The following is a 27,465-nucleotide window of genomic DNA, read 5'->3' on the forward strand; positions in this document are numbered from 1 at the left end:
TTAAGAGAAGGAGAGAGACAGAGAGAGGGAGGGAGGGAGGGAGGGAAGGGAGGAAGGGAGGGAGGGAGGGAAGGGAGGGAGGGAGGGAAGGAAGGAAGCAAGGAAGGGAGGAAGGGAGGGAGGAAGGAAGGGAGGAAGGGAGGGAATGAAGGGAGGGAAGGAGGGAAGGAAGGAAGGAAGGAAGGAAGGAAGGAAGGAAGGGAGGAAGGGAGGGAGGAAGGAAGGGAGGAAGGGAGGGAATGAAGGGAGGGAAGGAGGGAAGGAAGGAAGGAAGGATGGAAGGAAGGAAGGAAGGAAGGAAGGAAGGAAGGAAGGAGAGAGGGAGGGAGGGATGGAAAGAGGGAGGGATGGAGGAAAGGAAGGAAGGAGGGAGGAAGGAAGGAGGGAGGGAGGAAGGAGAGAGGGAGGGAGGGAGGGAGGGAGGGAAGGAAGGAAGGAAGGAAGGAAGGAAGGGAGGGAGGAAGGGAGGGAGAAAGGGAGGGAGGAAGGGAGGGAATGAAGGGAGGGAAGGAGGGAAGGAAGGAAGGAAGGAAGGAAGGAAGGGAGGGAAGGAAGGAAGGAAGGAAGGAAGGAAGGAAGGAAGGGAGGAAGGGAGGAAGGGAGGGAGGAAGGGAGGGAGGAAGGGAGGGAATGAAGGGAGGGAAGGAAGGAAGGGAGGGAGGAAGGGAGGGAGGAAGGGAGGAAGGGAGGGAGGAAGGGAGGGAGGAAGGGAGGGAAGGAGGGAAGGAAGGAAGGAAGGAAGGAAGGAAGGAAGGAAGGAAGGAAGGAAATGAAGGGAAGGAAGGAAGGAAGGAAGGAAGGAAGGAAGGGAGGAAGGGAGGGAATGAAGGGAGGGAGGGAGGGAAGGAAGGAAGGAAGGGAGGAAGGGAGGGAGGAAGGAAGGGAGGAAGGGAGGGAATGAAGGGAGGGAAGGAGGGAAAGAAGGAAGGAAGGAAGGGAGGAAGGGAGGGAGGAAGGAAGGGAGGGAAGGGAGGGAAGGAAGGAAGGATGGAAGGAAGGAAGGGAGGGAGGAAGGAAGGGAGGAAGGGAGGGAATGAAGGGAGGGAAGGAGGGAAGGAAGGAAGGATGGAAGGAAGGAAGGATGGAAGGAAGGAAGGAAGGAGAGAGGGAGGAAGGGAGGGAATGAAGGGAGGGAGGGAGGGAGGGAGGGAGGGAGGGAGGGAGGGAGGGAAGGAAGGAAGGAAGGAAGGGAGGAAGGGAGGGAGGAAGGGAGGGAATGAAGGGAGGGAAGGAGGGAAGGAAGGAAGGATGGAAGGAAGGAAGGAAGGAAGGAAGGAAGGAAGGAAGGAAGGAAGGAGAGAGGGAGGAAGGGAGGGAATGAAGGGAGGGAGGGAGGGAGGGAGGGAGGGAAGGAAGGAAGGAAGGAAGGGAGGAAGGGAGGGAGGAAGGGAGGGAATGAAGGGAGGGAGGGAGGGAGGGAGGGAAGGAAGGAAGGAAGGAAGGAAGGAAGGAAGGAAGGAGAGAGGGAGGAAGGGAGGGAGGAAGGGAGGGAATGAAGGGAGGGAAGGAGGGAAGGAAGGAAGGAAGGAAGGAAGGAAGGAAGGAAGGAAGGACAGAAGGAGGGAGGGAGGGAGGGAGGGAGGAAAAGAAGCAAAGAGGGACAGAAGGAGGGAAGGGAGGGAGAGAGGGAGGGAAGGAAGGAAGGAAGGAGAGAGGGAGGGAGGGATGGAAAGAGGGAGGGATGGAGGAAAGGAAGGAAGGAAGGAGGGAGGAAGGAAGGAGGGAGGGAGGAAGGAGAGAGGGAGGGAGGGAGGAAAGGAAGGAAGGAGGGAGGAAGGAAGGAGGGAGGGAGGAAGGAGAGAGGGAGGGAGGGAGGGAGGGATGGAAGGAGGGAGGGAGGAAAGGAAGGAAGGAGGGAGGGAGGGAGGGAGGGAAGGGAGGGAAGGAAGGAAGGAAGGAAGGAAGGAAGGGAGGAAGGAAGGGAGGGAATGAAGGGAGGGAAGGAGGGAAGGAAGGAAGGAAGGAAGGACAGAAGGAGGGAGGGAGGGAGGAAAAGAAGCAAAGAGGGACAGAAGGAGGGAAGGGAGGGAGAGAGGGAGGGAAGGAAGGAAGGAAGGAGAGAGGGATGGAGGGATGGAAAGAGGGAGGGATGGAGGAAAGGAAGGAAGGAGGGAGGAAGGAAGGAGGGAGGGAGGAAGGAGAGAGGGAGGGAGGGAGGAAAGGAAGGAAGGAGGGAGGAAGGAAGGAGGGAGGGAGGAAGGAGAGAGGGAGGGTGGGAGGGAGGGATGGAAGGAGGGAGGGAGGGAAGGAAGGAAGGAGGGAGGGAGGGAGGGAAGGGAGGGAAGGAAGGAAGGAAGGGAGGAAGGAAGGGAGGGAATGAAGGGAGGGAAGGAGGGAAGGAAGGAAGGAAGGAAGGAAGGAAGGAAGGACAGAAGGAGGGAGGGAGGGAGGAAAAGAAGCAAAGAGGGACAGAAGGAGGGAAGGGAGGGAGAGAGGGAGGGAAGGAAGGAAGGAAGGAGGGAGGGAGGAAGGGATGGAAAGAGGGAGGGATGGAGGAAAGGGAGGAAGGAGGGAGGAAGGAAGGAGGGAGGGAGGAAGGAGAGAGGGAGGGAGGGAGGGAGGGATGGAAAGAGGGAGGGAGGAAAGGAAGGAAGGAGGGAGGGAGGGAGGGAAGGGAGGGAAGGGAGGAAGGAGAGAGGGAGGGAGGGAGGGAAGGAAGGAGGGAGGAGGGAAGGAAGGAAGGAGGGAGGAGGGAGGGAAGGAAGGAAAAGGGAAGGAAGAGAAAGAAGGAACAAAGAGAAAGAAATGAGGAAGAGAGGGAAGAAAGAAGGCAAGAGCGAACTGAAACAAAGAGAACCATAAAACTGAACTGCCAAGAAATGCCTGACACCTTATCACGTAAACAGTGTAATGCTATGTTTTTATCATTGTGGAAATTTGTGAATGGGAAAAAATGGGGAGTTTTAAACTTTAATTTCTCTATTCTAGTTCACATGTAGAAGCCTTCTCCGAGTAGGCTGAGCAGTTTTTAAACGTCACCCAGAAGCTAACAACACAACAATAACGCCCCACTGAAAGCCTTCGCTCTCTCTGCAGTTATAAATCTTCATCTCATCAATAATGCCCGAAATTCAACTGCAGACCTCAAAAGTGGCAGCCTTGCCTCCCCCACTTTTCCTACCTCCTCCCAAATGCTGGGTGTTGGATAACAACACTAGTGTTTCTATGTCATTTCCTGGAGGGAGGGGGCTGACTCATTTCCCAAGCTCTTCACATGAATCGAAAGTAAACACTGACCTGGCAAAGACAGCAAGGGAACCTACGCTGCTTTCTTGAAGACTAAAGTTTGTGTCTGAGAAATCCTTAATTCACACAAACTAGAATATCGATTCCTTATCGTGGATCATCAAGTTGCCAAAAAATGTATTTTCCACTTCACATATGAATGTCTCCCAGAAATTTACTTTGGGATTAGAGCCTTTGCGGCTGCTAACTGTTAACGCTGGGGCATGCCGCACAATTGTCACTTTTTACCAAACCGTTTTATCTCTGAGCACACTAGAAGGAACAAAAACGACACCCTCAATGCCGTGTACCCAATTTACACACTGGCCTTCGTTTGGAGCACAGCCGCAGTCTCCCGGGCTGTGTTTTCTTTCAGTTAGGTCTTTTCAGAGAGTCAATGTAATTTAGCTACAATCAAAAGTTCAGAGTCATAGTAACAAGTCTTCATTAATAATAATAATAATAATAATAATAATAATAATAATAAAAGGTACATTGGAAAGTGAAGCTATTCAAGTGCCTGAGCATTAATCTGCAGTCATAAGGACATAGGGACAATATGAAAGGTCCTTGTCTGTACTCTTAGCTAACTGCCAACCCAGTTAAAGGAACTAAAGGAGAGATGAAAAGAAGTCCATCTAAGTGAAATTTTTACAGCCTGTACCCCAAAAAACAACTTAATTTTCAAAGCCTCTGATAATACAATAATCTCTTTTTACCCAGCGATGCTGGTGCACCGTGTGAATGCATGTGGAAAAGGGACATGGCATGTTCCAGCATAGGGTTTATCTACAGATAAATGGGGGCGGGGGGTGTTTAAAAATGCTCAGTGTCACCCGAAGTCACACTCTGGCTTGATGGTTTATAGGGCAATAGGTTCTTTCATGTCTATTTCTTTGAAATGCTTCATCTCGTTTTTTCTTTTAATTACTGGCATTGTTTTGGCAGAGACAATTTAAGGTTTCAGGATGCACTTTTTTTTTTTTTTTGAATTGCATGGAAACAGAATTATGAAAAAGTGCCAACAAGGCAAAATGGGAAAGCTGAATCGAATGCTCACCAATTACATTTGTAATTATGTTCTATGATTTCTGCTTTAACACAAGCTAGTTAAAAGGACAATGATATTAGTTTAATAGGTTTTGCACAAAGAGCACATAGGCATCTGCCAGCATGCTTAAAGTACATTAGTGGAAGAAGAGAAATTTCAGAGAGGAAGTGGGTTTCATGTCACATATTTAGATTTCAAGACAATACAGAGCATTCAATTGTTATGACTGTACAGCTACAGCACCTTATGGCACTAAGAAGTACAAGATTCCCGGAGAATTCAAGAGAGTCCTCATCTGTGCGTTAATTAAATCACTTATCCTCTTCAAGTTGGATTTCAAAACACAGCTCCCAACACCCCTGCCCCTTCCCTGCCCCACGACACAGGGACACCCGCAAGCCCCTTCTCGGCATTGCCATTTAGTCAAAGGTTTTATATGGTGACACATGTGAGGGACATTGTCCTGCTTTGTATACATAATGAGCGCCAGCTCCCTTTGCAGTAACCTCCAAGCCCTCATTTTCCATTTCACAGGCAGGGATACTGACATTTTGCTTCATCTCTAGACAGAATACATATCTGAAAAAAAAAACATTTTTAAGGATGGTAATGCTGCAGCAAGTGTACCTACATAGAATGCTGCACACCCACAGGCAGGAGGCACATTAATTTATTTTTGCAGCACGGTGATGAAGTTGTGTGCACTCTTTCTTGCCAAGATCCCTTGTGACTGAGAGCACTAATATTTTAGACTGCTTCTCCAGGCTGTTTTATAAGTGTACAGGGACAGTCAAGAGAACTTCTCATTGAGAAAAGTTCTAGCTAGCACCACAAATTCTGACTTTGCCTATAACTGATTAGAGAAAGGGCTTAGCCAAGACACTTAGGAAATGTTCCCTTCAAAAATTCTGTTGACGTTTTTCTAAAGGGTGGTGATGGTGGGGGGAGGGGATGTGTTTATCGGTAATTCCCTTTAAATTTGCAGCAAAGCAAAAGTGTTGTCTTAGATTTGCATCTAAGCCCTATGACTAGGGTGAATGTGTAATGTGTCATATAAACCAGGACAGTTTTGAGAGCAAAAAAGGAGCAGTATAAATAATTTAGTTGGACTAAAGACATAAATTGGGCCTCTTCCCAGACAGCCAGAACCTTCACTCACACTACCTATAGCCCGTATCAGAGGCCCAGAATTGATTAATATATTTGTTCGGAAGGTGGGGGCAGGGAGGATTATTTGCCTGAGAAGGTTCACAAATCTTATCAAAGAATAAAAAATACAAATCACCAGTGTACAGACTTCAAAGGCATGTATGGCGAAGGTGTCTGAAAATTCTTGGTGTACTCAGTTCATCCATACAATTGTAACTAACAGCAGCCAGGTAAACTTTTTCTTCTAAAACTATCAACACATTTGTAACGAAATCCCCATCGCTAATTAACGCCATATCGATATTCAACTCCGCAACTTTAAATACAGCAATAAAAAAAAATAAAATAAACACTCCTCTCTGCAAATGGAGGCACATCATTTAGCTGGGCATTCCATGTTCAGTAAGAAATAACTATTTGATAGACCATCAGAAAGAATCATAAAATAATTAGTTTACAAATAATCTCTTCAGCTTCACAAAAACAACAACACTCCGTTTAAGCTCAGTGCAGAGCTTGTATTTATAATTCCTGGGACAACGAGGCTAAAACATTTCTTCAAGAATGTAAAACCATGGAGTAACTCCCCCAAAGCACAGGAGATGGTATAACAAACAAGGGTGGACCTACCTTGGTGAAATCTATTTTAAAGGAATTGAGCCTGAAACGGATAAACCCTTGTTGGAAGTGCTGCTAATCAAGAGGAGTCAACGGGTGGAGATGACAATACAATAAAAGCACTTTTGAAAATCTTTCTATATGAAAATAATTTACTACAGGAGATACATGGTCATGAATATTCTGGGGTCACAGATTAAAATCAGGAGTTACACAAACATATTACAAAATGGAAAACTTAGGAAAGGTAGTACCTTTTCTGATACCCGCGTAAGTACTAGTCAGCCCGTTTCTCTTCTTGCGGTGTCGATAAAGCCAGATGCTAAACACCATGAGGATGATCCAGCAGGCTGCCCCGATTCCGGCAATGAACGCTGGCTGCTTCACCACATCGGAGATCTGCTGAGCAAGGCTGACCTGGTCTTCAGGCGACACAGGGTTTCCATGAGAATCTGAAATGCCATCTTTGGATTAATGTGGGTTTAAAAGTCAATGAGACAACGAATGCATACTTATCTAAGGTGGCTATCATTACTTTGTCAATTTTTGAACAGTACTTTCTGTCTTTTATTCTGTGACATCCACCTCTGTTAATTAAAATAGTCCAGGAGATTGTCAGCAAAATCATATTCACTTTATCTTCATACAAAACACATATGATACGGTAATTTTATGGACTATATTTAAAAACAAAGACAATGGCACACAATTTCTATTTTTTACTCCAGAAAACTCTGCAGCTTATTGCTTAGATGAACTTTCACAGGTTAGTGCTGAGATAAATACAAAACTATACATCTAAAAAGTGAAATATGTCAACAATAGTATATAAATAAGGAGTATCAAATAAGTTGTATAAAAAAGATATAAACTGTCTCAGACTTCTATAGGTTTTAAAATATTAACAAATAAAAGGTTATTTCCTCTTCTTAAGGTCTATATTGAAAAAAACAGTGTATACTTTCCTTGTCCCTATACCCCGATTGTATAGGCTATTATTTTAAGACTCTAAAATGTCTTATAAATACGTTATTTGGGCCTATGTTCAAAGGGTCTATAAAATTTAGTTTAATATAAAACCAAAGAAAAATTAAGATAATCTTACCACTGAAATAACTATGAATAATATTCCTATTTTTTAAAAGTAATCTCTATACCCAACATGGGGCTTGACCTCACAACCCCAAGATCAAGAGTTGGATGGTCTACTGAATGAACGAACCAGGTGTCCCACATTTTTTTTTTTCAAGTCATCTCTTTCTTTTTAAAATAATAGCCGTGATCAACAACAGATATAAGAACATTAAATATGGACAAGAACTATCAAGTGTTATCAAGCCAAGAAGGTTTGTGTTTTGTTATCTCAATTCAAGAATTTGAAATCGATGGGACTGATGGCTATTCAAATGTACTTATTTTTGCATTCATGTTTAAACCCACTGCGATTCATTGTCTAAGCCCACCATTCTGTCAAGTCACACAGAGCAGTTAGCAGAGTCTATGGAGAACTGGAAGTGCTGTGCTGTCATCAGAGCCATACCCTACTTCATGGGCTCTGACTTGATCGCAACACCAAGGTGGCCCAGTGGGCAGAATTCCCACCAGTGTCTAGTTTTAATGTTCCTCCTCCACAACATCTGGTGAAACAGGAAGGGTTTGTCCATTTCATTAGGGCTGGTGCTTTCTTACAGTCGTCAAATTTCACTGGACTCTGAAAATGTTCTGGTAATGAAGCTGTTTTAAAATAGAAACATTTTGGGGCGCCTGGGTGGCTCAGTCGGTTGAGTGGCTGACTTCGGCTCAGGTCACGATCTCGCGGTCCGTGAGTTCGAGCCCCGCATTGGGCTCTGTGCTGACAGCTCAGAGCCCGGAGCCTGTTTCAGATTCTGTGTCTCCCTCTCTCTGACCCTCCCCTGTTCATGCTCTGTCTCACCCTGTCTCAAAAAATAAATAAACGTTAAAAATAAAATAAAATAAAATAGAAACATTTGTTCTAGTCCAAAATTCCACCCCCTCTTTTTTTTTTTTCAGAAAGATAACTACGATAGCTTATTATCTAGGAATAACATTTCTCCAACAGAAAAAACAATTCTACAGATGATTTTTTTTCTTTTTAGATGATATTATGTCCCAATAAGACATTGGTTAGACAAATAAGCAGCATTCAGTGGCTAAGGAAACAGTCTTGTGAAAGTGCCACCCCTTTCTATGTAAAATGGTAGCTACACTGCTACTCACAGGGGTGTGTGTGTGTGTGTGTGTGTGTGTGTGTGTGTGTGTGGTGTTATTTTTTTTTTTTTTTTACCTTTTTTTTTGAACAGAATCCCAGATTTTATTCTGTGGAGGGTCAAGCCGGAAAAGCCTATTTTTATAAATTCTCTCAGTTACCTGCTTTCAACAGTTTGTTGACTGAATGTTTCATTTCATGTTCCAGGCTCTTTTATCTACAGTTATCGTAAAAGCACTTCATCCTCTGCGAGTTCACCAAGCAGACCTATTCTTTTTTTTTTTTTTTTCCTGATACACTTTTTGTATCTACTAAGTTTATAGATTTCATGGCTATTTGTGCAAGGTTAAGTTGGGTAGCTTCAGATTTTATGGAGACAGCTAAGAGAGGTTCCATGCAAGCGACCAGATGGGCTTAAGAGAATAAAGTGTGGTGTGACTAATGAATTAAAACGGCCACTCTGTATCTCAGTCTTTGTCTCACTGCAGCTGAGGCTATACTAAGATATGGAAAACTGGAACACATTTATAATTTCAAGAAAACCAATTTGACCCTCAAATCCCTTGATTTAAATCTTAAATAAATAAAATTACACATGGCCCTTTCCCAATTCAGCTCTGAAAACACAGGACTAAAATCACATGTTACAAAAGTAGGTAAGTGACATCAACAATGTATAAGGTCATCACAGTGTAACCTATAATATCAATTTTAATAAGTTAGTACTGACACTTCATAAAAGTGGGCAAGTGAGTAAAAGGTCTATACTGAGACTGTTTTTCCCTTATCTCACCTAAAATTGCATCAAGTAATTCTCTTAGTTTCCTGTATTACTTGGAATTTTGTAATAGATGATCCTGAAATAAATCATGAAACTATTTCCACCTAAAGGTTGCACATGTAATCACTGTTTAAAAGATAATTCCCAACTCAAATTCTGGTCCATGGCTCTGGTGGATGGAGCAAGCTCCCTTCTGAAGGTTGGAATGTTATTTCCATAGCATAGAGTTTTCGGGAGGTAGCTCCCTCACCAGTGACTTCATTTTGTGGTGTTCCCATTCATCTATTTGGAATCACGGGACTTGAGTCCTGGGCAGGAGGCATGCACTATTTCTAGATGTGCACCATTAAATCCTCCCCTACACTATGTGTTTCTTTTTCTTTCTGCTGGCCTTGGGTCAACCTTGGAAGCTCCACGTTAAATAAAGCCAAGCCTCATCAGCCTGTGACCCTCCACGTCTACGTGGAACAGGGTCCTACCCCACAATTACTGCACTTCAGGTGGACTTTATTGTGTTATACCACAGGAGTTCGGCAAGGACATCTACTAGAGAAGATAGCATTGTCTTAACAATGGAACAATGATAGTTTCCAAATTGAATGTAAAGCTTATACAACACAGTTTATTCAAAGCCAAATGTTTCTTAATTTTGTTTTGAAATAATGTCTTGAATGTCATCGATTATCATCCAAATGCAAAAATACTACGCACTTATCTGTGAAGTATAAAAAATGCGCATATCTGATCCTTTTCCATAATTTAGAAACGGACATAAAATCTTATTAATGCTTAACTTGGGATCTGAAATGAACAGACACAATGTTGACTGGGGTCTCAGCATCTTTTGTAATTTAAATGTAGCCTCTTAATATTGACACTTTTCTTTTCCCTTTCCATTTATAGTTGTATTTGTTGCTGTTTTGTTATTATTTGCTTTACATTTTTCTAGTAACCATTTACTAATTTGTATTTTGTATTCATGCGACACTGACTACAGGAGACTGTTGTTACAATGCTTCTCTGTTAAGTTTTCTTTTTTTCTTTTAATTCATCTAACCATTTTTGAAGCACATATTGTATTTAACTATCTAAGTAATTAGCATATAACCATATTCCCATTCTCTTTGACATTTGAATCTATCTTTTGTTATAAAAAGCAATTAAAATTTTAAACAGACACCAAAAACGGGGTGCCTGGGTGGCTTGAGCCCAGGCTGCCTTGGCTGAGCATTTGGCTCTTGATCTCATAGTTTGTGGGATCGTGCCCCTCATCAGGCTCTGCACTGACAGTGTGGAGCCTGTTAGGGATTCTCTTTCTCTCCCTCTCTCTGCCTCTTCCCCACTCTCTCCTATCTCTCTCTCTCAATATAAATAACAACTTTAAAAAAAAAAACAACAGACGCCAAAATGGTAAATATAAGTTGCATATTGCTTAGACTTCTAATACCTAGTGTAACTTTTTCATGGGAATTTATTTTTTTCATCCAAATCACTATAAATTCCGTGAATGTTCAGACTGTCTTTCTTACCCACTGAGGTATCCTTGGTTCTCAATTAATAGTATTTGTTGAATAGACCAAAAAAGAAAAGAAAAGGATAGAATTAGGATGACAATGAATGCTGACAGCCTTTGCTTGAAATATAATTTAAAATGTGTGCTCGGCTAAGTTTAAGTTTAGTTGTGATATATATTATATACATTTATGTAATCATAATATTATATGGTCTATTCTATATTTTTATAATTATATACTTGTATATATTTTCCTGCATTTATGAAATATATTGTTGCAGCTCTATTTCCAACAAACCAACCAACCAACAAAAAACAAAGGCAGGACAATGGATACAGCGACAGACTGTCAAAGCGGATCTGTACTGGCACTCACCTAACTGGATGAACTGTGGCTCGCTCTTCACCCCGGCCCCGGCCCCAGTGCTGGCTGCCACCTCTATGCTGTACCGGATCCCAGGAACCAGAGAAGGGATGACCACAGAAAAGGTGGAACCATCTACTGTCTTGTTTATATGATATCTAGTTTCATTGCCCAGACACCAAACCTTTAAGAAGAGAACAAGGAATGTTAAGCTGGTAAACTATTTAAGTGAACGCAAAGATCAGCATAGCATTTCAGTTTTAGACCCAGACCAAGTTCAGACTCATCATGAACCTAATATAGGATGCTGCAAAAGTCATTTTTCCCTAGGATCTAGTTCTGAGAGGCCTCTCCCCGTCAAACCTCAGGTTAGCAGTACCTTCAAAACCTCTCTAAATTGTCTCATATACTTTGAAAGGATTATAATGGGAAAGTCTATACATTTTTGCTCAAAGACACAGGTTCTTATTATCAGTCCAAATCAACAGGGTGTTTTTTTCTTTTTAAACACCTAGAAATTATTTGCCAAAAAGGCTTTGCAAAAAGCTGTGTATAGCCAGATAAAGATCAATAACTTAATCTAAAGTACCTTTGTATAAATATGGCTATTTATAACAAAACTGGACAGGGGTACCTGGTTGACTCAATTACTAGAGCATGTGACTCTTGGTCTCTGGGTCCCAAGTTTGAGCCCCATGTTCGGTGTAGAGTTATAGAGTTTAGTGAAAAGTAAATTAAAACTGGATACAAGGAGAAAGGGTCTTCCTAGGAGTCTACTCAGCCTGTGGTGTGTGAGTCTTTGATAACATATATGAGACAATGAAAAATAACAACACATATTTGAAAGAAAAATATTCTTCCAATAAGAAAACTAGTGTATAGCTCAATAACTTTGATAAGGATATTTGTGATGGGAAATTATTTTAAGGAAATTAAGATATCTGAACTACACAGTAATCCTTAATTTAAATTTCACTAAAGGATTATTTAATCAGAGTGACCCTCAGCAATGTTCAAGAAGTAGGATATGGTGCATGACAGCATTTGGACTCAGTTGCCATAAGAAAATAGTCCATGGGGTAGTAAAACACACTCTCTATTCTTTACGATGTCCTCGAGCAAGATGTAGGATTAGTTTCAAGTAGCCTATTGTCTAAACTGTAATATGGAATGGGATTTAAAATAAACCCAAGAAAGAGTACCAGTGTCTCCTATCATGTAGGCAACCACCATTTATTTTTTTCTTTGGAGGTTAACATTATTTTAATATTGTTTCAATGCATAACACCAACAAATGGTCAGACTCTATACCAGGATCTGACCATTTGGAAATAAAGAGTCCTTTGTGATTTTTTCCTCCCCCAATTACATTACACAGCTGAACCAAAGCCACAAACTGATTTTGTACCAGTCAATCAGGTTTTCAAAGGCATTTTATTATTTTAAATTGACCATGAAGTTAAGTGAAATCCACCCTTTTGCATTTCTTCTGGAGAGAAATGAGCTTTGGCTCTTAGGGGAAAATGCCTACATTACACAATTTTACTTGAGAGCTGAGACATCACCTCATTTTAAATCCTTAATAATCTCTATAACAGTTCATTTTTCTGGACTGAACCATAGCATCCTGTCACTCCCCAGTATTCAGATAACCTTGATATTCATGAGAAAACACTTACATCGTAGAGACTAGTACATTTTAATGACTCAATTACACTAGAAGATCTAATTTGAAATATCTTAGAATATTTGAGGGGCATTCACAGCACTATTTTAAATACTATAAAATGTCACCCTTTAAAAATATATGCAAATTTCATAACGAGGTTTTCAGTTTGTTTTTAAAAATCATTTTAAGAAAATATTAGACCTAAATTAAGCTCAGTATATCTAGTTGTTTTACAAACCAATTTGCTACTCAAAAGAACACTGATGGTCTTTATTTGGGTCTTACCAAGTGTGCACATTAGAATCACCTTGGAAAGATCTACCAAAATACATATGCAAGTGCCCTATCAGACCTACTGAATCAGAATCTCTCAGAATGGTGGTCAGGGACCTATACTTGGAAAATGAGTCCACAAGTGATTCTGATGTTAGTATGCAATTGCCTGTAGAAGATAAATGTGTTCACCTTTTTAACGTCATTTTCCTATCAATGGACACAGACTAAAATATTCACATATGTGAGATAAACTCGTATCACAGTTTAGATAGTAACTAGAAAAATACTCAGGTATCACGGGAATACAAAGCAGTATCTACGGAAATACATGTTTTGCAGTTAAAATTCTTTTAGTATGCAATATGTTTACACATATGTTGGAAAAAAAGACCTGTGAAAGCTATTTTCTATTGAGATTCCCCTGATTCAATCAATCACTTCTTCATTTATCATGGATCATTAAGCCTTTCCTATAATATAGATTCATTGATAGGCTACATCTCATGACCCTAAATTAGTTTTTATTGTACCTTGTCATGCTTGAAAATATTTGCTCAAAATCTATGTAAGACTCTTAAATTTAATGACTAAAGCCAATGACTTCACAGATAAAAATAATTGTCAGAATATTAGATTAAGCCACTTGACATCTTATATTTTTAAAATTCATTTAAACATACATAAATTTATAACTGAATCTCCTCTGAGACAGGACATTTTCCTTTGAAACTAAAACACAGTTTATAGAAAAAAAAAATTTGTGCACCTCAAAATAAGTTTTCCAACTTAGCTCCAAAGTTTGAAAATTTCAAATATGTTGAAAAAAACATAAAGCAAACCATGTTTAATAGAATTTGACTCATAGGTAATTCATGGGGCAACCAAATCCTGCAAAATATATTCAAGGTATTTTTTTAAGGTAAAAAAATTACTTTTTTATTAGCATTCATACTTGCTGTTTGTGTGAAATTACATGGACCTATAGATTTTGTGACCATATAGATTACTTCTTTTAAATTAACTGTTTCTTCAAATGGCTGAAGAAAGAATTATTCCACAATTACTGAACAGGAAAGTGTTTTTCAAATAATTTTACATGTTGCTCCATTGACCAGCAGATGGCGCCAAATATCCACAATTTAAACACGCTTTTTCTGTGTGTGTGTTTTTTGTGGGTTTTTTTTTTTTTTTTTTTTTTGATAGGGGGAGAAGGGTGTCCATCAGTAAATTACTATATATGTATTACCTTATACTCTTGGACCATTCCGTTTTGAGTGTCTTCTGGAGGCGCCTGCCAACTAACAAGAATTGCAGTTCCATTTCCATCATTCTTTGACACAGTTACACTTTGGGGTGGGGCACTGGGTGCTATTAAATTATTTTAAAAAGTAGGTTATGAATATATTAGAGAACACTGGAAGCAGACACAACATTTAAAGTCAAGTAGTCACTATATAAAATCTATGTCAATATATGCATATGTCTCATCCAAGTCTGAATCGTCCCAAATGATTTAAGTGTCTCCTCAATATTGCTAACTCTTTAGCTATTGAGAATTTTCCATAACCAAAGTTACATAGATTATCTCCACAAAATATGCCAGGAAAATTCTTGTTTCTCCTACCCTATAACCTTAGTCTCATGTTCTCCCTACAAGCGTTCCAAACTATAAAGGTATACATTAATCACCCATGACATTAACTATATCCTTATCATTTATGTAATCAAAGTAATGAACACATTTTACAGAAAATTCTGGTTTTATTAAAGAATATGTTTGTGACATTTAACCTTTCTGTAAATAAGGGTTTAAAATTCCAGTTATAGAGTAGCCTATCATACTGGTTTTTCTAGAGCTGAGCAGTTTCCATAGACATGAGGCATAAGCATAAAATGCTAACCCCAGAAAGTCCTGGGGAAAACCAAGTCAATACTCACCTTATTTATAAATCATTACTCAAAGTAACATTCAATCAGTGAATAGAAAATAATTAATGGAAAGTCAAGCACATTGAGAACAAGTTTATCTTTAAATGTGAGTTTTAGTTCTGAACAATTGAGTATGTCCTATATATGCCATTAAGTAACACACAGTTCAGTTCACATTTGCACATTTTTACAGAGGCCACTATTAAAGCAAGTCATATGTTATGGAATTTTGGTCTTTAGAAGCTCTAACTGAACAAATTCTATTAGGAAAATATAATGTTCAATATCAAGACAGTTAATAATTAGTGTCAGCATTAACATTAACATTTCTTCAATTAAGTTAATAAAAACCTAACAAATATATTGCAGAGCACAGTAATCACACATTTCATACTTGCCTTCTTCTAAGGTCTTTGCAAACTTAATTTCACTATCTGCTCCTTGAAATTCATTAAAAAAAGGACGAGCCTTAATTTCATAGTTGACTCCCTTTTTGAGATCAGGGATAACCACGCTATTTTTGGTTGGGGTCCTCACTTCAAAAACTAACCACTCCGATTCACCATGGTTGGCTCCTGATGGCCGATAAAGAATTTTATATCCTTGAATATACTGAGATTGTTGGTCCACCTATTAAAAGGACAAATAAAAATGTAACCATTTATATCTTTTTATTGGTTTATTTAAAAATTATGAAAATTAAATGTGACAAAATGCAAAAAATTCTATCTGGCTTCACTTTATAGTTTTCTAGTTTATATAAGATAGAATACTAAAAATGAGTCACTATCATTTATAATGTATTCACTTTTCAGCTTAATATATTAATATTAGATATTAATTTCTATGGTTTGTGCAGAAATGTTAGGCATCATGACAGTTCTGTGATAGACATCTAGAGATATGTCAGGACCAAAAGGATGAGAAAATGTGTTTCACCACTTTCTAATTTCAAACATTTACTTAATACTACCTAGAAATATTTCTAAGTTTAAAAAAATTATGTGGTAATGATCCTATCACAAGTTATATATTTATAATTAATATTCTGTGTTTCTTTCCTTTGAGAATGATAAAGTTTACTATTACAGTATAATAGAAAATACAACATGAAACCTTTTTTTGTTTAAAGCCAGTGCACAGCTACTATAATAAACAATACTTACATTATAAAGTTGTCATTGGTGGAAAAGTGGTCAACTATATGTGTGTGTGTGGGTGTGTGTATATATATATATGTATGTATATATATATATATATATATGTAACTATATATATATGTATATATAACTATATATAAACTATATATATAACTATATATATATATAACTATATATGTAACTATATATATAAAACTATACACATGTAACTATATATATAACTATATATAACTATATATATAAAACTACATATAACTATAACTATATATATAACTATATATATAACTATAACTATATATATATATATATATATAGTTACAAGCAATCTGTTCCATAAATACATTTTTTTCATATAATGATCCCCCAGGAGTCATCTTATTAAAACTGAAATCAAATATTGCAACAATGACTCACTGTCCAGTGTACTTCGATTGAAGAGGAAGAAAGGATGGTGGGGTTGTGCAGGTGCAGTACAACATTTCCCAATTCTCTCTGGACCTGCTTGTGATCTACTCCCTGACTTGTTGGGGGAACATCTGCAACAATCCAAGAAGATTGTGTTACATCCTCCACAATGTAACTGACTTGAATGAAAACATAGTGAAACAATCCTTTCATGCATGGCAACTCTCAGAAAAGAAGAATCATTCCAACTGTGAAGTTAACCCGTTATACAGAAGAAAATAGGAACAGCTTGACGTTTTCATTAGCAAGTAGATGATGGGAGGGACAGAGGGAGGGAGGGAGGGAGGGAGAGAGAGAGAGAGAGAGAGAAGGAGAACAGCAGAGGACAAGTAGAAAGCAAGAAAGAGCAGGAAGCAAAAATAACTATGACACAAAGCAGCATCTGAGGGCGCCTCCTACCATGTAATGATGGCTTTCTTGCCAAGCATGAGAGTTGGTGCAATCCCTCTGAGTTTGTTACAAAATTCTACAGTAATCTTGTGTATGCAAGAAAGGATCCAGAAATTGCAAGAGTGGATGAGAAATGAAAAGAATGGAAATGTGGAAGTATAAAGCAAGTACAAAAAGAAAATAGACACCTCACATCTTATACGATGAATTTAGATATCCTCCCCAAAAAGATACATGGTAAGTTATTAGTACCTACAATGGCGGATAGAGAAGCCACCAGTGGAATGGAATGGAATAAAATGAAATAGAGAAGAGAAGAGAAGAGAAGAGAAGAGAAGAGAAGAGAAGAGAAGAGAAGAGAGAAGAGAAAAGAAGAAGAAGAAGAAGAAGAAGAAGAAGAAGAAGAAGAAGAAGAAGAAGAAGAAAAACAAGAAAAAGAAAAAAAAGAAAAAGAAAAAAACAAAATAAATCTGATGAGGAAAGAGCACTTAACATCTATTTAACTGATGGTTTGCTTTGGTTCACTTATTGTATCACTGTACAGAAGGTTTAATAAAAAGTTCTCAATCTCAAGAACACCAAAATTTAAGAAAGGAGACCTCAAACAAAGTAAGAATTAAACTACTACAAGTGTTCATTTATGTTGCACTTTATTTTTCCCCAAAAAGGAGGGGCTTTGTTCAAGTTACTAAAGTCTCCACTCAATAAAAATTGCCCATTTCTCAAAAGGTTTTCCAAATACATACATTTTGCTTTGATTATAATAATAAAAGGGAATACAGGGTAAAGCAGGAAAGAAAATAAATAATTTTTTGTGGCCAGAATTCTTTTTCTCATAGTATTATATGTTGGCATATACATTCCAGAATATTGACTATCCCATAAACAACAGAAATGATAATTTTAGTTTTCCAAATTTTAGTTTCAGTCTTTAAAGAGCTTACTCTGAACAAGAAGCAAAAGATATGTATATTAAGAATGAGGCTGTCCAGTATTACACTGTATGTTAACTAGAATTTAAATTAAACCTTGAAATGACAAAAAAATGAGGTTGCCAAGGTCTGATGGACTCCATGGAAGGCAAGCGAACAGAAGACAGATCGAGAGTGCTATTTCACACTCTTAGATACAATACTCTTGACTGTACATATATCGGGCCTATCAATTAAGCTTATAAAGAATCAAGATGAGAAAAACAATGGAGATAATATTGGCTTCTCATACTTTATCATCACTACAAATATCTTTGGCTAACACTGGCCCTCAGGCAACTGATTATCACAGCGTTCAGATGAAAAGCACTTATCTGTCACCCTTCCATCTCAGGACCTCTCTCTTCCCTTTGGGTTTCTATTGCTCCCATGACTCCAACTACCATCTATCCAACTACCATCTATCTCTAGGATAAGAGCGAAGTCCTGGGAATAAGACAGACTTGGGTTTGCACCCAACTCAGCAACTGATCAGCCATTTCACTATTTTTCTGTTTTCTCATATGTTAAATGGCACTACCGATGGTGGCGACTGAATTTCGCCACTGAATTTCGTTAAGTCATATGAAGAGAACTGAATTTCGTTAAGTCATATGAAGTCCTCGTCTTGAAGGCAGGTATTGGGTTAATCTGTGTGAACCCAGAACACCTAGCATGGAGCCATACATACAGAATGTGTTCAACAAACACTGGGTGAGTTAAAGGGAATTACTTTATGAAAAACACATCATTATGTCAGCTTCTAAACACCTCCTCTCATATGTAAGCTTCTATCCTCAGGTGTTTTTGAATTGATCCTGTTACTGTTCTTGCTTGTCCTCTTTCTTCTCTTGGGAAAAAAAAGAAAAGGATTATAATGTAAAAGGTCCTTCCGAGCATTCAGAATTAAACTGGGAGGAAATTTTAGATTGTAATTCTATCCAGTTGCTTCCCAAGTGTTGGAATTTATACACAGTCTCTGAAGAGAGACGACCCAGGCCCCGCTTCATTATTTACAACGACTGAGTTCTTATTATCTATACCATACCCATGCTGTACATGCTGTGTCGCTGGACCTATTCTTCAAAGATAGGGCTCAGAATACTATGCAAACAGGACACATGGACGAAGCACAGTGGTTACAGGAGTGGCAAGCCCAGCATGCCAGCAACGGCCCACACACCCACTACTCGCCCGTGACTCATGGCATCTTCCTTGCAGCATCAAATCCTGTTCTGGGGAAGAGACATCTCGATAGCTGTGTGACAAGGCTCTAAACCTGGCTGTGAAACGGATCCACCTGAGTCCTGAACTGGAAACTAGGCCTTGTACCTTTAACTGCGACCCAACTCCTTCATAGGAATCCCTCTTTGGGGAAGACTTATTTTTGCAGCCATGTTACTGAAATGGCTACAGACACTATGACTGTTTGTTCTCTTAGGAATCAATTTCCAACCAATAGCAGCCTAACCTTCAGCTGGGCTTCAGGGCATCTCAAACGCAGTCCAAGAACTAGACAACGAAACCTTCCGCAATGTTACGTCTACTCCTTGGACTTGTTTTGGCAGCCCCACCAAGTATCCTCACTGTCCTCCTCTTAAAAGTCTACCTGAAAACGTAGCGCTCAAGAGGAGCACATCATTCCATTCATAATCTGACCAGTTCAGGGTAAAGGGAGGAGATGACTTGATCCAGACGTAGTTCTGCTAATGCCAGCTAAGACTACGTGTGTTCTTTTGGCAAATACAACACTCAATTGGTCAGAGGTGTTTTAACGGACTTCAAAACACTGAACTCTGTCTGCCCCCACCACCCTGACACACATGTACTCCCCCTTTAGGCCTGGGGTCCTCAGTTTGTCTTTCTACAGCTAACTTTTAAAACGTTAAGTTTTAAATTCGCTCCATTAATCTTAATCTTGTCAGTGCTGACCCATCACTTCAGTCTGTTGAGATATATTTAATTCTGATGCTCTCATTCTGCAATCTCGTCTTTCTCAGTGTTATGGCATCTGCAAAGGTTATCAACTTCCTTTATTTTTAGTCCAGACAGTGAAAGAAACACGAGTCCAGTAACAAATTCCTACAGCATAAAACAGAAACGAGATCTGAGTCTTGGATGCTCATAAGCTGATGAATCCTTGTCCAAACCTGTGGAGTACGGATTTTAGCCGCATGTTTTAGGTGAGGAAGCTGAAGCTCAGAACAAACTAACTGGCTCAGGGCTGCAGAGCTAACAGGTTCAGGAGATGAGACAGAGACTCCTGATTTCAAAACCGTATGCCTACCTCACTGTACCTCCAGTCTTCCCACTGACAGGGGTTCATCCCACTTACGTTGCTCCACTAAGTCAGTTAAAATGTAAAAAGGCTTAAGTTAATTTTCAGATTAAACGTTAATTGCCACATCATTTACAAATAAGGACGTTTATTACAAGACAATTCACAAGAGTAGGTAATTGAGGGGCGCCTGAGTGGCTCAGTCGGTTAAGTGTCCGACTTCGGCTCAGGTCATGATCTCACAGTCCGTGAGTTCGAGCCCCGCGTCGGGCTCTGTGCTGACAGCTCAGAGCCTGGAGCCTGCTTCAGATTCTGTGTCTCCCTCTCTCTCTGCCCCTCCCTGTTCATGCTCTGTCTCTCTCTGTCTCAAAAATAAATAAAAACATTAAAAAAAAAATTAAAAAAAAAAAAAAAAAAGAGTAGGTAATTGAGTAGCAGTCAGTCAAAACTTTCACTTAGAGGAGTCTCCTAGGTAGAGACCCGTGTACTGGGGACAGAAATTTAAATTCATTTTACAGCTGTCAAAGGGTCTGCATTCTTTATAAATGTGTATCTAATATTGAAAACCTCAAACTGCATTAAGGCAAGATCCAAGAGTCCTAGCGTTCCTGATGAGGTGAATCATCAGAGCAAATATAGGCATTTGGGTGTGTTGGACTCATACAGCAAGAGACAAATGTGGGCACGTTCTGCAACTCCATTTGCTTTCTCCGTAAATTCTAGAACAAAAGGTCCCTCAACAGAGATTCCTTATACACTCATTAGAAAAGACAAAACATGCAAAATGGTTGGCAGACCCTCTCTAAAATCAGGAAAAAGTAGTTCAAGTCTTCCAATTTTGTGTGCACAACTCGTTTCTATCACTTCAAGTGACATTTTTTCCTTTGAAAAGGTACAACTCAAGATTGAGACATCACGATTCCTCTGTCTGTTGAGAAAATAACTGTCTATTTCTAATCACTACCATCTAGAATCATCTTTCTTTTTTAATATAAGGATAACCATACTTTAATTACGATGACAATATATCTTTTAAAAAGTTAAAGCTTGATTCAAATCATCTTTTTATTCATCATGTAAATTTTACTCTTCTTAAAGCTTTAAAATAACAAGTGGAGTATGGTGGTGGATAGGAGATAACCTGCTGAAAGCTAAACACGATTTTTATTCATAAAAGATAGTAAAAAGCAGTACATCTAGAATGTGGCCCAAGTAAGCAGATTTCTAATTTCAAATGTTTTTTAGAAGTAGCTTCTACATATTCATTTTCCTTTTATCTGTTTCTTTAACCCAGCCTTGACCAAATATACATGACATCATTTAAAAGTTTAATATATCACAGCTCATATAATTGACAATGAAAGACAGGCCAGACAATGTACAGACCTAAATTATTTTTCCCCATGCTTTATAGGAGGTTGACTGCACAGCTGAATTAAGAACAAATGCAAGTTTATCTTCCAAATCTCTCTTAAACTTGCCTGATTTTCCACAAAATATTACTTGACTAGTGTTGTGATATTCAAAACTCATCCAGAAATTCATGAGCGCTAATCTCAACACAGGTGAAATTGACTCAATCTTAAACACAATTATTATGTGATTAAGATTTTACACCCACATATAACCATATCGAAAAATCAAGAAATCGAATATAATACAAAAATACATAGTATTTTTATCTCATTAGATTATGATTCTATAAAATGGGAAACCTGCTCTTTCTTATCAATCTTATCTTGGAGTATGTGGTACAGAAAACAATAAAGTTTGCAGACAGTGTGTTTGTGTATTAAAAATTAATTGAGCAACTCGAAGAACAGATCTATATTATGTATGCAATTGTAGCATTATGCAGTACAAATTACTGGCTTATAAAATTACATCTAAGGACAAGTAGGTGTCACAAGGTTGAGTAAATCAGTATTTACCTTGCGTTTTCACTGGATCTGATATCTGGCTTGGATCACTAATTCCATATGCATTTGCTGCTCTCACAAGGAAAAGGTAAATTGCATTAGGTTTTAGTCCTTTAATGGCGAATGTTTCCGTTTTCACATTCTCTGCTACAGTCTGCCAGCTGCTACCAGATGCGTGGCTGAGGAAAGATACACAAGTTAGAACATGCATATTTAATGGTAAACCAAAAAAACAAAACAAAACAAAAAGACCAACTAGGAAACATCATCTTTACTCTACCTGAAGGCTTCTATAATGTAAGATGTTGGAGTTGCACCTGAATTCAAATTTGGTTGCCATGACAAGGTTACCGTATTTCTGCTGACATCTGTAACTTCAGGTTTTGAGGGGGCACTAGGGATTAAATTTGGGTCAGTGGGTCTTGGAGGCTGAACTGGAACTCCAAATTCTAATCAAAGGGCAAAAGAGGACAGATGTTTACACATACACAGATAAGCATGTAAAGGTAGATTACACAATTATACACCTCTTCAGGCATCAGAACATCCACTTTGTCCATTTGCCAGTAAATAAACAACCTCCTTTTACGCTTTAAGGCAAAAATGCTATCTAATTTACCTTGGACTTCAATGTAAGCACTCCATGTTGCCTCACCACTGGGGGTTGATGCAATGCAGGTGTACCGACCTGTGTCACCCAGCTGAGAAGACAGAAAATAAATATTTGGAACAATCGAGAGCTCAATGGGCTGGAAAAGCAATGATAGGTTTGTATATGTCCCATGAATATGGATAACTACATTAAAATTCAATAACTAGAAACTTCCTCTTAATTGAATATATTTTTACTGAATGTAAAGGAAAATATTACATGAATACAGAAAATAAGATTTTATATGGTTATTTTAATTGTATAACAAAAATATAATGTGTAATTGCTTTACCTTATCACTATTTTCAGTGTCAGGGACAATAAACAATGAGGTATTCAAATTCAGAGCACTAATTTTAATTACTAAATTATATCTTCATATTCAATGTCACGTGGTAATCCTCATAAAGTTTAGCCAATGACTATTCTTGCTATTTCATATTTTATTAGAGTTACATCCATGTGTCTGAGATAAACATATATTATAGAAAAAGGATAAACACAAAATGATTTCTTCTCAAAGTATTCACTCTTTTTTCCCATTTTATTTTATTTTTTTCAACCTGTGACTGAAGGCAATTTTAATAAGTATAAGGTCAAACCTCAGCTAGAATGAATGGTCTCTTTCCCTTCTCAAGACTGAATGCCAGAAAACAAACCGGGGTCACATCTTCAGCTTTAAAATTATCACTAGAAGGGGTGCCTGGGTGGCTCAGTTGGTTAAGCATCCAACTTCGGCTCAGGTCATGATGTCACAGTCCATGGGTTCAAGCCTCGTGTCGGGCTCCGTGCTGACAGCTCAGAGCCTGAAGCCTGCTTCGGATTCTGTGTCTCCCTCTCTCTCTGCCCCTCCCCTGCTCGTGCTCTGTCTCTCTCTCTCTGTCTCTCAAAAATAAATAAACGTTAAAAAAATTAAAAAAAAATTATCACTAGCATAACGAACCCATACACCTTTGCTTAATTAAGATAGTAATTCTATCTTCGAGTAACATTTGATAAAGCAAGAATGTTGCCATCTTGCTCTGGTAACTGCAGGAACAAAACTGCAATCGGCCTCACAAAGAAGTACAACATATTAACTTCCATGGCACGTAATATGAACTCTCATGCTCATCCAAAACTCCCAAGAAGCCACCCACAACAGGCAATAAAGCGAGTGAAATTTATGTTTATTGCTGTCAAAGCTGTTCTTTCATATGCCTTGTGAGCTTGTCTGATCTTGACCTAAAAGAAAAGGCAAAATCAAAACAAAACAACACAGTCCTGAAAGAACAGGTAGGGAGGTGTGATGCCCTGGGAAGGTAAATCCCTAAATTGTTCTCATAGACTTGTGGGCTTTTCATCATTTCACATTCTGATTTGAAATGTGCACTCAGTGTGGACACCTGCTACATAGTTTTTGTTTGCATGTATAGTGTTCTGCTTTGCAAAATGTGGAGCCAAATATTCACAGAGAAGAACCGTTCATGGACATTGTAGGTAAATGGTACTGGAGAAATATCTTTGAAAAATCCTTTATGGAATGACTGCATTATACCACTATCTGGAAGGCATTTTTTCTCCCACAAGTTCCTGTCTATTTTCTTCAACATGTCTCAAAAATATTTTTTCTCCTTAAAACAAACAAACAAACAAACGAACAAAAACTACCCCTTACATTACTTGCTATGAGCTAAGTTTTGAATCAAATCATGTTAAATATATAAAAGAATAAAGCATCAATTAAAAATATATTAGTATTGTTATTCAGCATTTCATTGGTTCTAAAATGTGAGACTTCAGCACCAGTTGCTGGAGGCAAAAACCAAAGTGGATCAAACGGGAAACGGGGGGTCATTTTAAGTTACCTTAGCATATCGGATCTGCAGCACTCCTGTCTCCAGCTGTTTGATTCGAGAATCTTGGGTTGAAACAAGGACTCCATCCTTTCTCCAAAGAATCGTGGGTGCTGGACTGCCTGTGGCCACACAGCTGAGCACTAAAGTACCATCCACGGCCACAGTCTGATTCACAGGACCTTGTCGAATGACCGGGGGAGGCCGGTCTGCAATCACTGCCAGAAGAAACAGGAAATAGATTTCTACAACTGGAAGCAATTTTCTAATCATCCAAGCAACAGCAATTGCTCTAGGCTTTGAAACAAACTAATTAAACAAGTAATTAAAGTAGGAGCCATGCATTATTCAGAATGCATTTATATGATGCTTTGGTTCAGGACATAAAAATGAGATACAATACACTCCTTTCCAATGACCCACAACTGCCTGAGCATGCTACTCTGTCAAGGGGCCTCTTTCACTTAAGAGTCTGAGGAGGAAATAAGAATTGTGGACAGCGAAGTATATGCATAGTGGTGAAAAGTGGAATGCTGTACTTTTTAAACATTAAAATATGTAAAAATAAAACACAACAAATAACCACCTACCCCAAGGAAACTAATGAGACAATATTTTCATAAATGAACTAAAGTCAGCTTGCTATCTGATAACTGTTTTGTGCCCAATGTAAAAAATTATGGCATCATACCAGCATGTCTGACAATTTTGGATTCAAATAAGTGCTTTAGACTTTCATGACTTATAAGTCAATATGCTTGAGCTCTACCTTGGAATTCTATTAACAGAATACATGGGTAAAAATTTCCTAAACCTAATGAATACATAAAAAACTGAAAAAGTGCCCAAAATCCATTGTTAGTAGGCTAATCCAAAAATATAACTCAAGCCAATCCCCTAACCTAAAAATACCGTACTTTCATCCTGGAACTACCAGGGCCTGAAAAACACTTTGGCAAATTCTATCACCTTAGTAGTTTTAATGTACTATGGAAGGAAACAATGGAAGGCATTTTCATAGTAAAAAAAAAAAAATGTTCTTCTTTTTATATGAAAAACTAAAAACTTTATCTCAGGTAAGAAAGCCATTATTTAGGGGAAAAATCAGAAACAACTGCAGACTAACTAGAATAGCTTGCATTAGAGAGATGTTCTCAGTTCTCATCCCCTGATTAGTCAATTCAGGTGAAACTCTATAGATGCTGTTTTTCATTATGAAACCTAAAAACTAGGTCTAAGAAATTTTTGTCATTAACAAGCTATAAATTCTGAATATTAGCTAAACATTTTTAAGTCACAAATATATAAAAGACAGTTTTAAGAAGTCTCCTGATTAAAAGAAACTGGTTGCCAGAGTAACCAAATTTTGCATGCAAGAATTTGCCAAGCTGGATGCGTCATGTTCAAAGTTCTATGCACCAAAGAGTTTCACAAGCTGGAGCCACACTTCACTTTGTTCTTCATTTACCATGCAATAATTATTAGTTTTATACATTCAATTTAAGCAAAAACAAAAAAGCAAGAGAGTGAAATCGGCGACTGCCTTTTCACTCCACCCTTCTGATTCTCTACCATACTTGATTACTGGTATGAAATTTGCTAATATCAGGGAGGCGTGTTCGCAGGCTGGAGTTTGTAACCTGGCAGGAGTGTTTCAGGGACTCCACAGATGAAAAATGTAAGTCAGTTAATTCCTTTGTTCAGAACTGTTTCATCTTTGCAACATTTTCTGCTGAGATTGGCTAAAATCAAATTAGAGGCCCCTCCTGATAAGTATGAAAAAAGAATGGAAGTGTTTTATTGCATTGGGTTTCATAAGATTCTACCACCTGTGTTCCCTTGATTGTAAGAATGAATGAATATTTATTTCCAGACATTAATTAAATTAGTAGCAGTGTTTCTTTATTACTGATTATAATTAAATCCAGTAATGGAGTGGCTTACATTTGGTAGTCTTGTTATATTTAGAAATAATCCAATATCTGGAGGGTTATTCAGTTTCCTGTATCTTTATAGTTCTTCAATGTTTGTATCATTTTTAGCATCATTCATACCTCCCACCCTATCCCAACCCAGTCTAATGATGCTGTTTCTCTGTTATTTATTTCTTCCTGGTTTATACTGGGTAGTTTACAAAAATAAGGCAAGAGAAGAGGAGTGTAGTTAATTATCAGCTCCATCTGTCATGTGTCTTTGGGCAGCTTCCTTAAATTCTCTAAGCCTCCGTTTTTGTTTGTTTGTTTGTTTGATCTGTGGAAGATAGTAACATTCTAGCCAGCTCAGGGGATTGCTATGAAGATTTAAACGGAATAACAGATATGAAGAAGCTTTGCTAATTGCAAAAAGCTAGAAACATATATGGATTATGATACTGCCATTTGCCCTTTTCTGTAAAAACCTGATAGATAGGTAAATCAGAGCTGAAGGAGTTCATTAAAGCAATTTCACATTTTTAGGTAGAAAAAATGAAATACTCTGTGTTGTCACAGAGTAGAATAAAATATTGATGACATCTATGTTTCATTTCATTTCATCTATCATTTATGTAAACATAAATTTACGCAAACTAAAGAGTGTAGTCCATTTCTTTAAAAAAAATATTTATTTATTTTGAGAGGGAGAGAGAGAGTGGAGAGGAGCAAAAAGAGAAGGGGAGAGAGAATCCCAAGGAGGCTACCTGCTGTTGGTGAGGAGCCCAACTGGGGCTCCATGTCACAAAACATTAGATCATGACCTGTGCAGAAATAAAGAGTCAGACACCTAACAGACTGAGCCACCCAGGTGCACCCCTGCAGTGAGGTCCATTTCTGAGTCAAACCTCAAATTAAGGCTCTAATATTTTACACTGGTATTATTAGAATGAATTATCATTATTAAAATGAATTTTAAGGAGTAAATAAATGCATCTTAGAGGAAGATGTAGCCCTAAAATGAAAATGTTCCGTAACCGTGCTCTCCAACACAAAAGCCAACAGCATCCATGGATCCCGATC

At 38.7% G+C, this 27,465-nt stretch overlaps 1 protein-coding gene across 4 annotated transcripts in view; it reads right to left on the reverse strand.

Moving 5' to 3' along the window:
* The window catches only part of ROBO1 (roundabout guidance receptor 1), a 401,827-nt gene that overhangs the window by 49,896 nt on the left and 324,466 nt on the right, over positions 1-27,465 (reverse strand). For all 4 annotated transcript variants that reach the window (XM_042956244.1, XM_015540481.2, XM_042956243.1 and 1 more), the window contains exons 10-18: positions 24,485-24,690; positions 22,605-22,686; positions 22,266-22,434; positions 21,998-22,164; positions 16,377-16,498; positions 15,201-15,432; positions 14,120-14,241; positions 10,941-11,112; positions 6,298-6,495 (exon numbers count right to left, since the gene is read on the reverse strand). In XM_042956244.1, the coding sequence (XP_042812178.1) occupies positions 6,298-6,495; positions 10,941-11,112; positions 14,120-14,241; positions 15,201-15,432; positions 16,377-16,498; positions 21,998-22,164; positions 22,266-22,434; positions 22,605-22,686; positions 24,485-24,690 (1,470 nt within the window). The remainder of the gene's footprint in view (positions 1-6,297; positions 6,496-10,940; positions 11,113-14,119; positions 14,242-15,200; positions 15,433-16,376; positions 16,499-21,997; positions 22,165-22,265; positions 22,435-22,604; positions 22,687-24,484; positions 24,691-27,465) is intronic.

The sequence above is a fragment of the Panthera tigris genome, chromosome C2, assembly GCF_018350195.1.
Source record: "Panthera tigris isolate Pti1 chromosome C2, P.tigris_Pti1_mat1.1, whole genome shotgun sequence".
NCBI classification, from domain to species: Eukaryota; Metazoa; Chordata; class Mammalia; order Carnivora; family Felidae; genus Panthera; species Panthera tigris.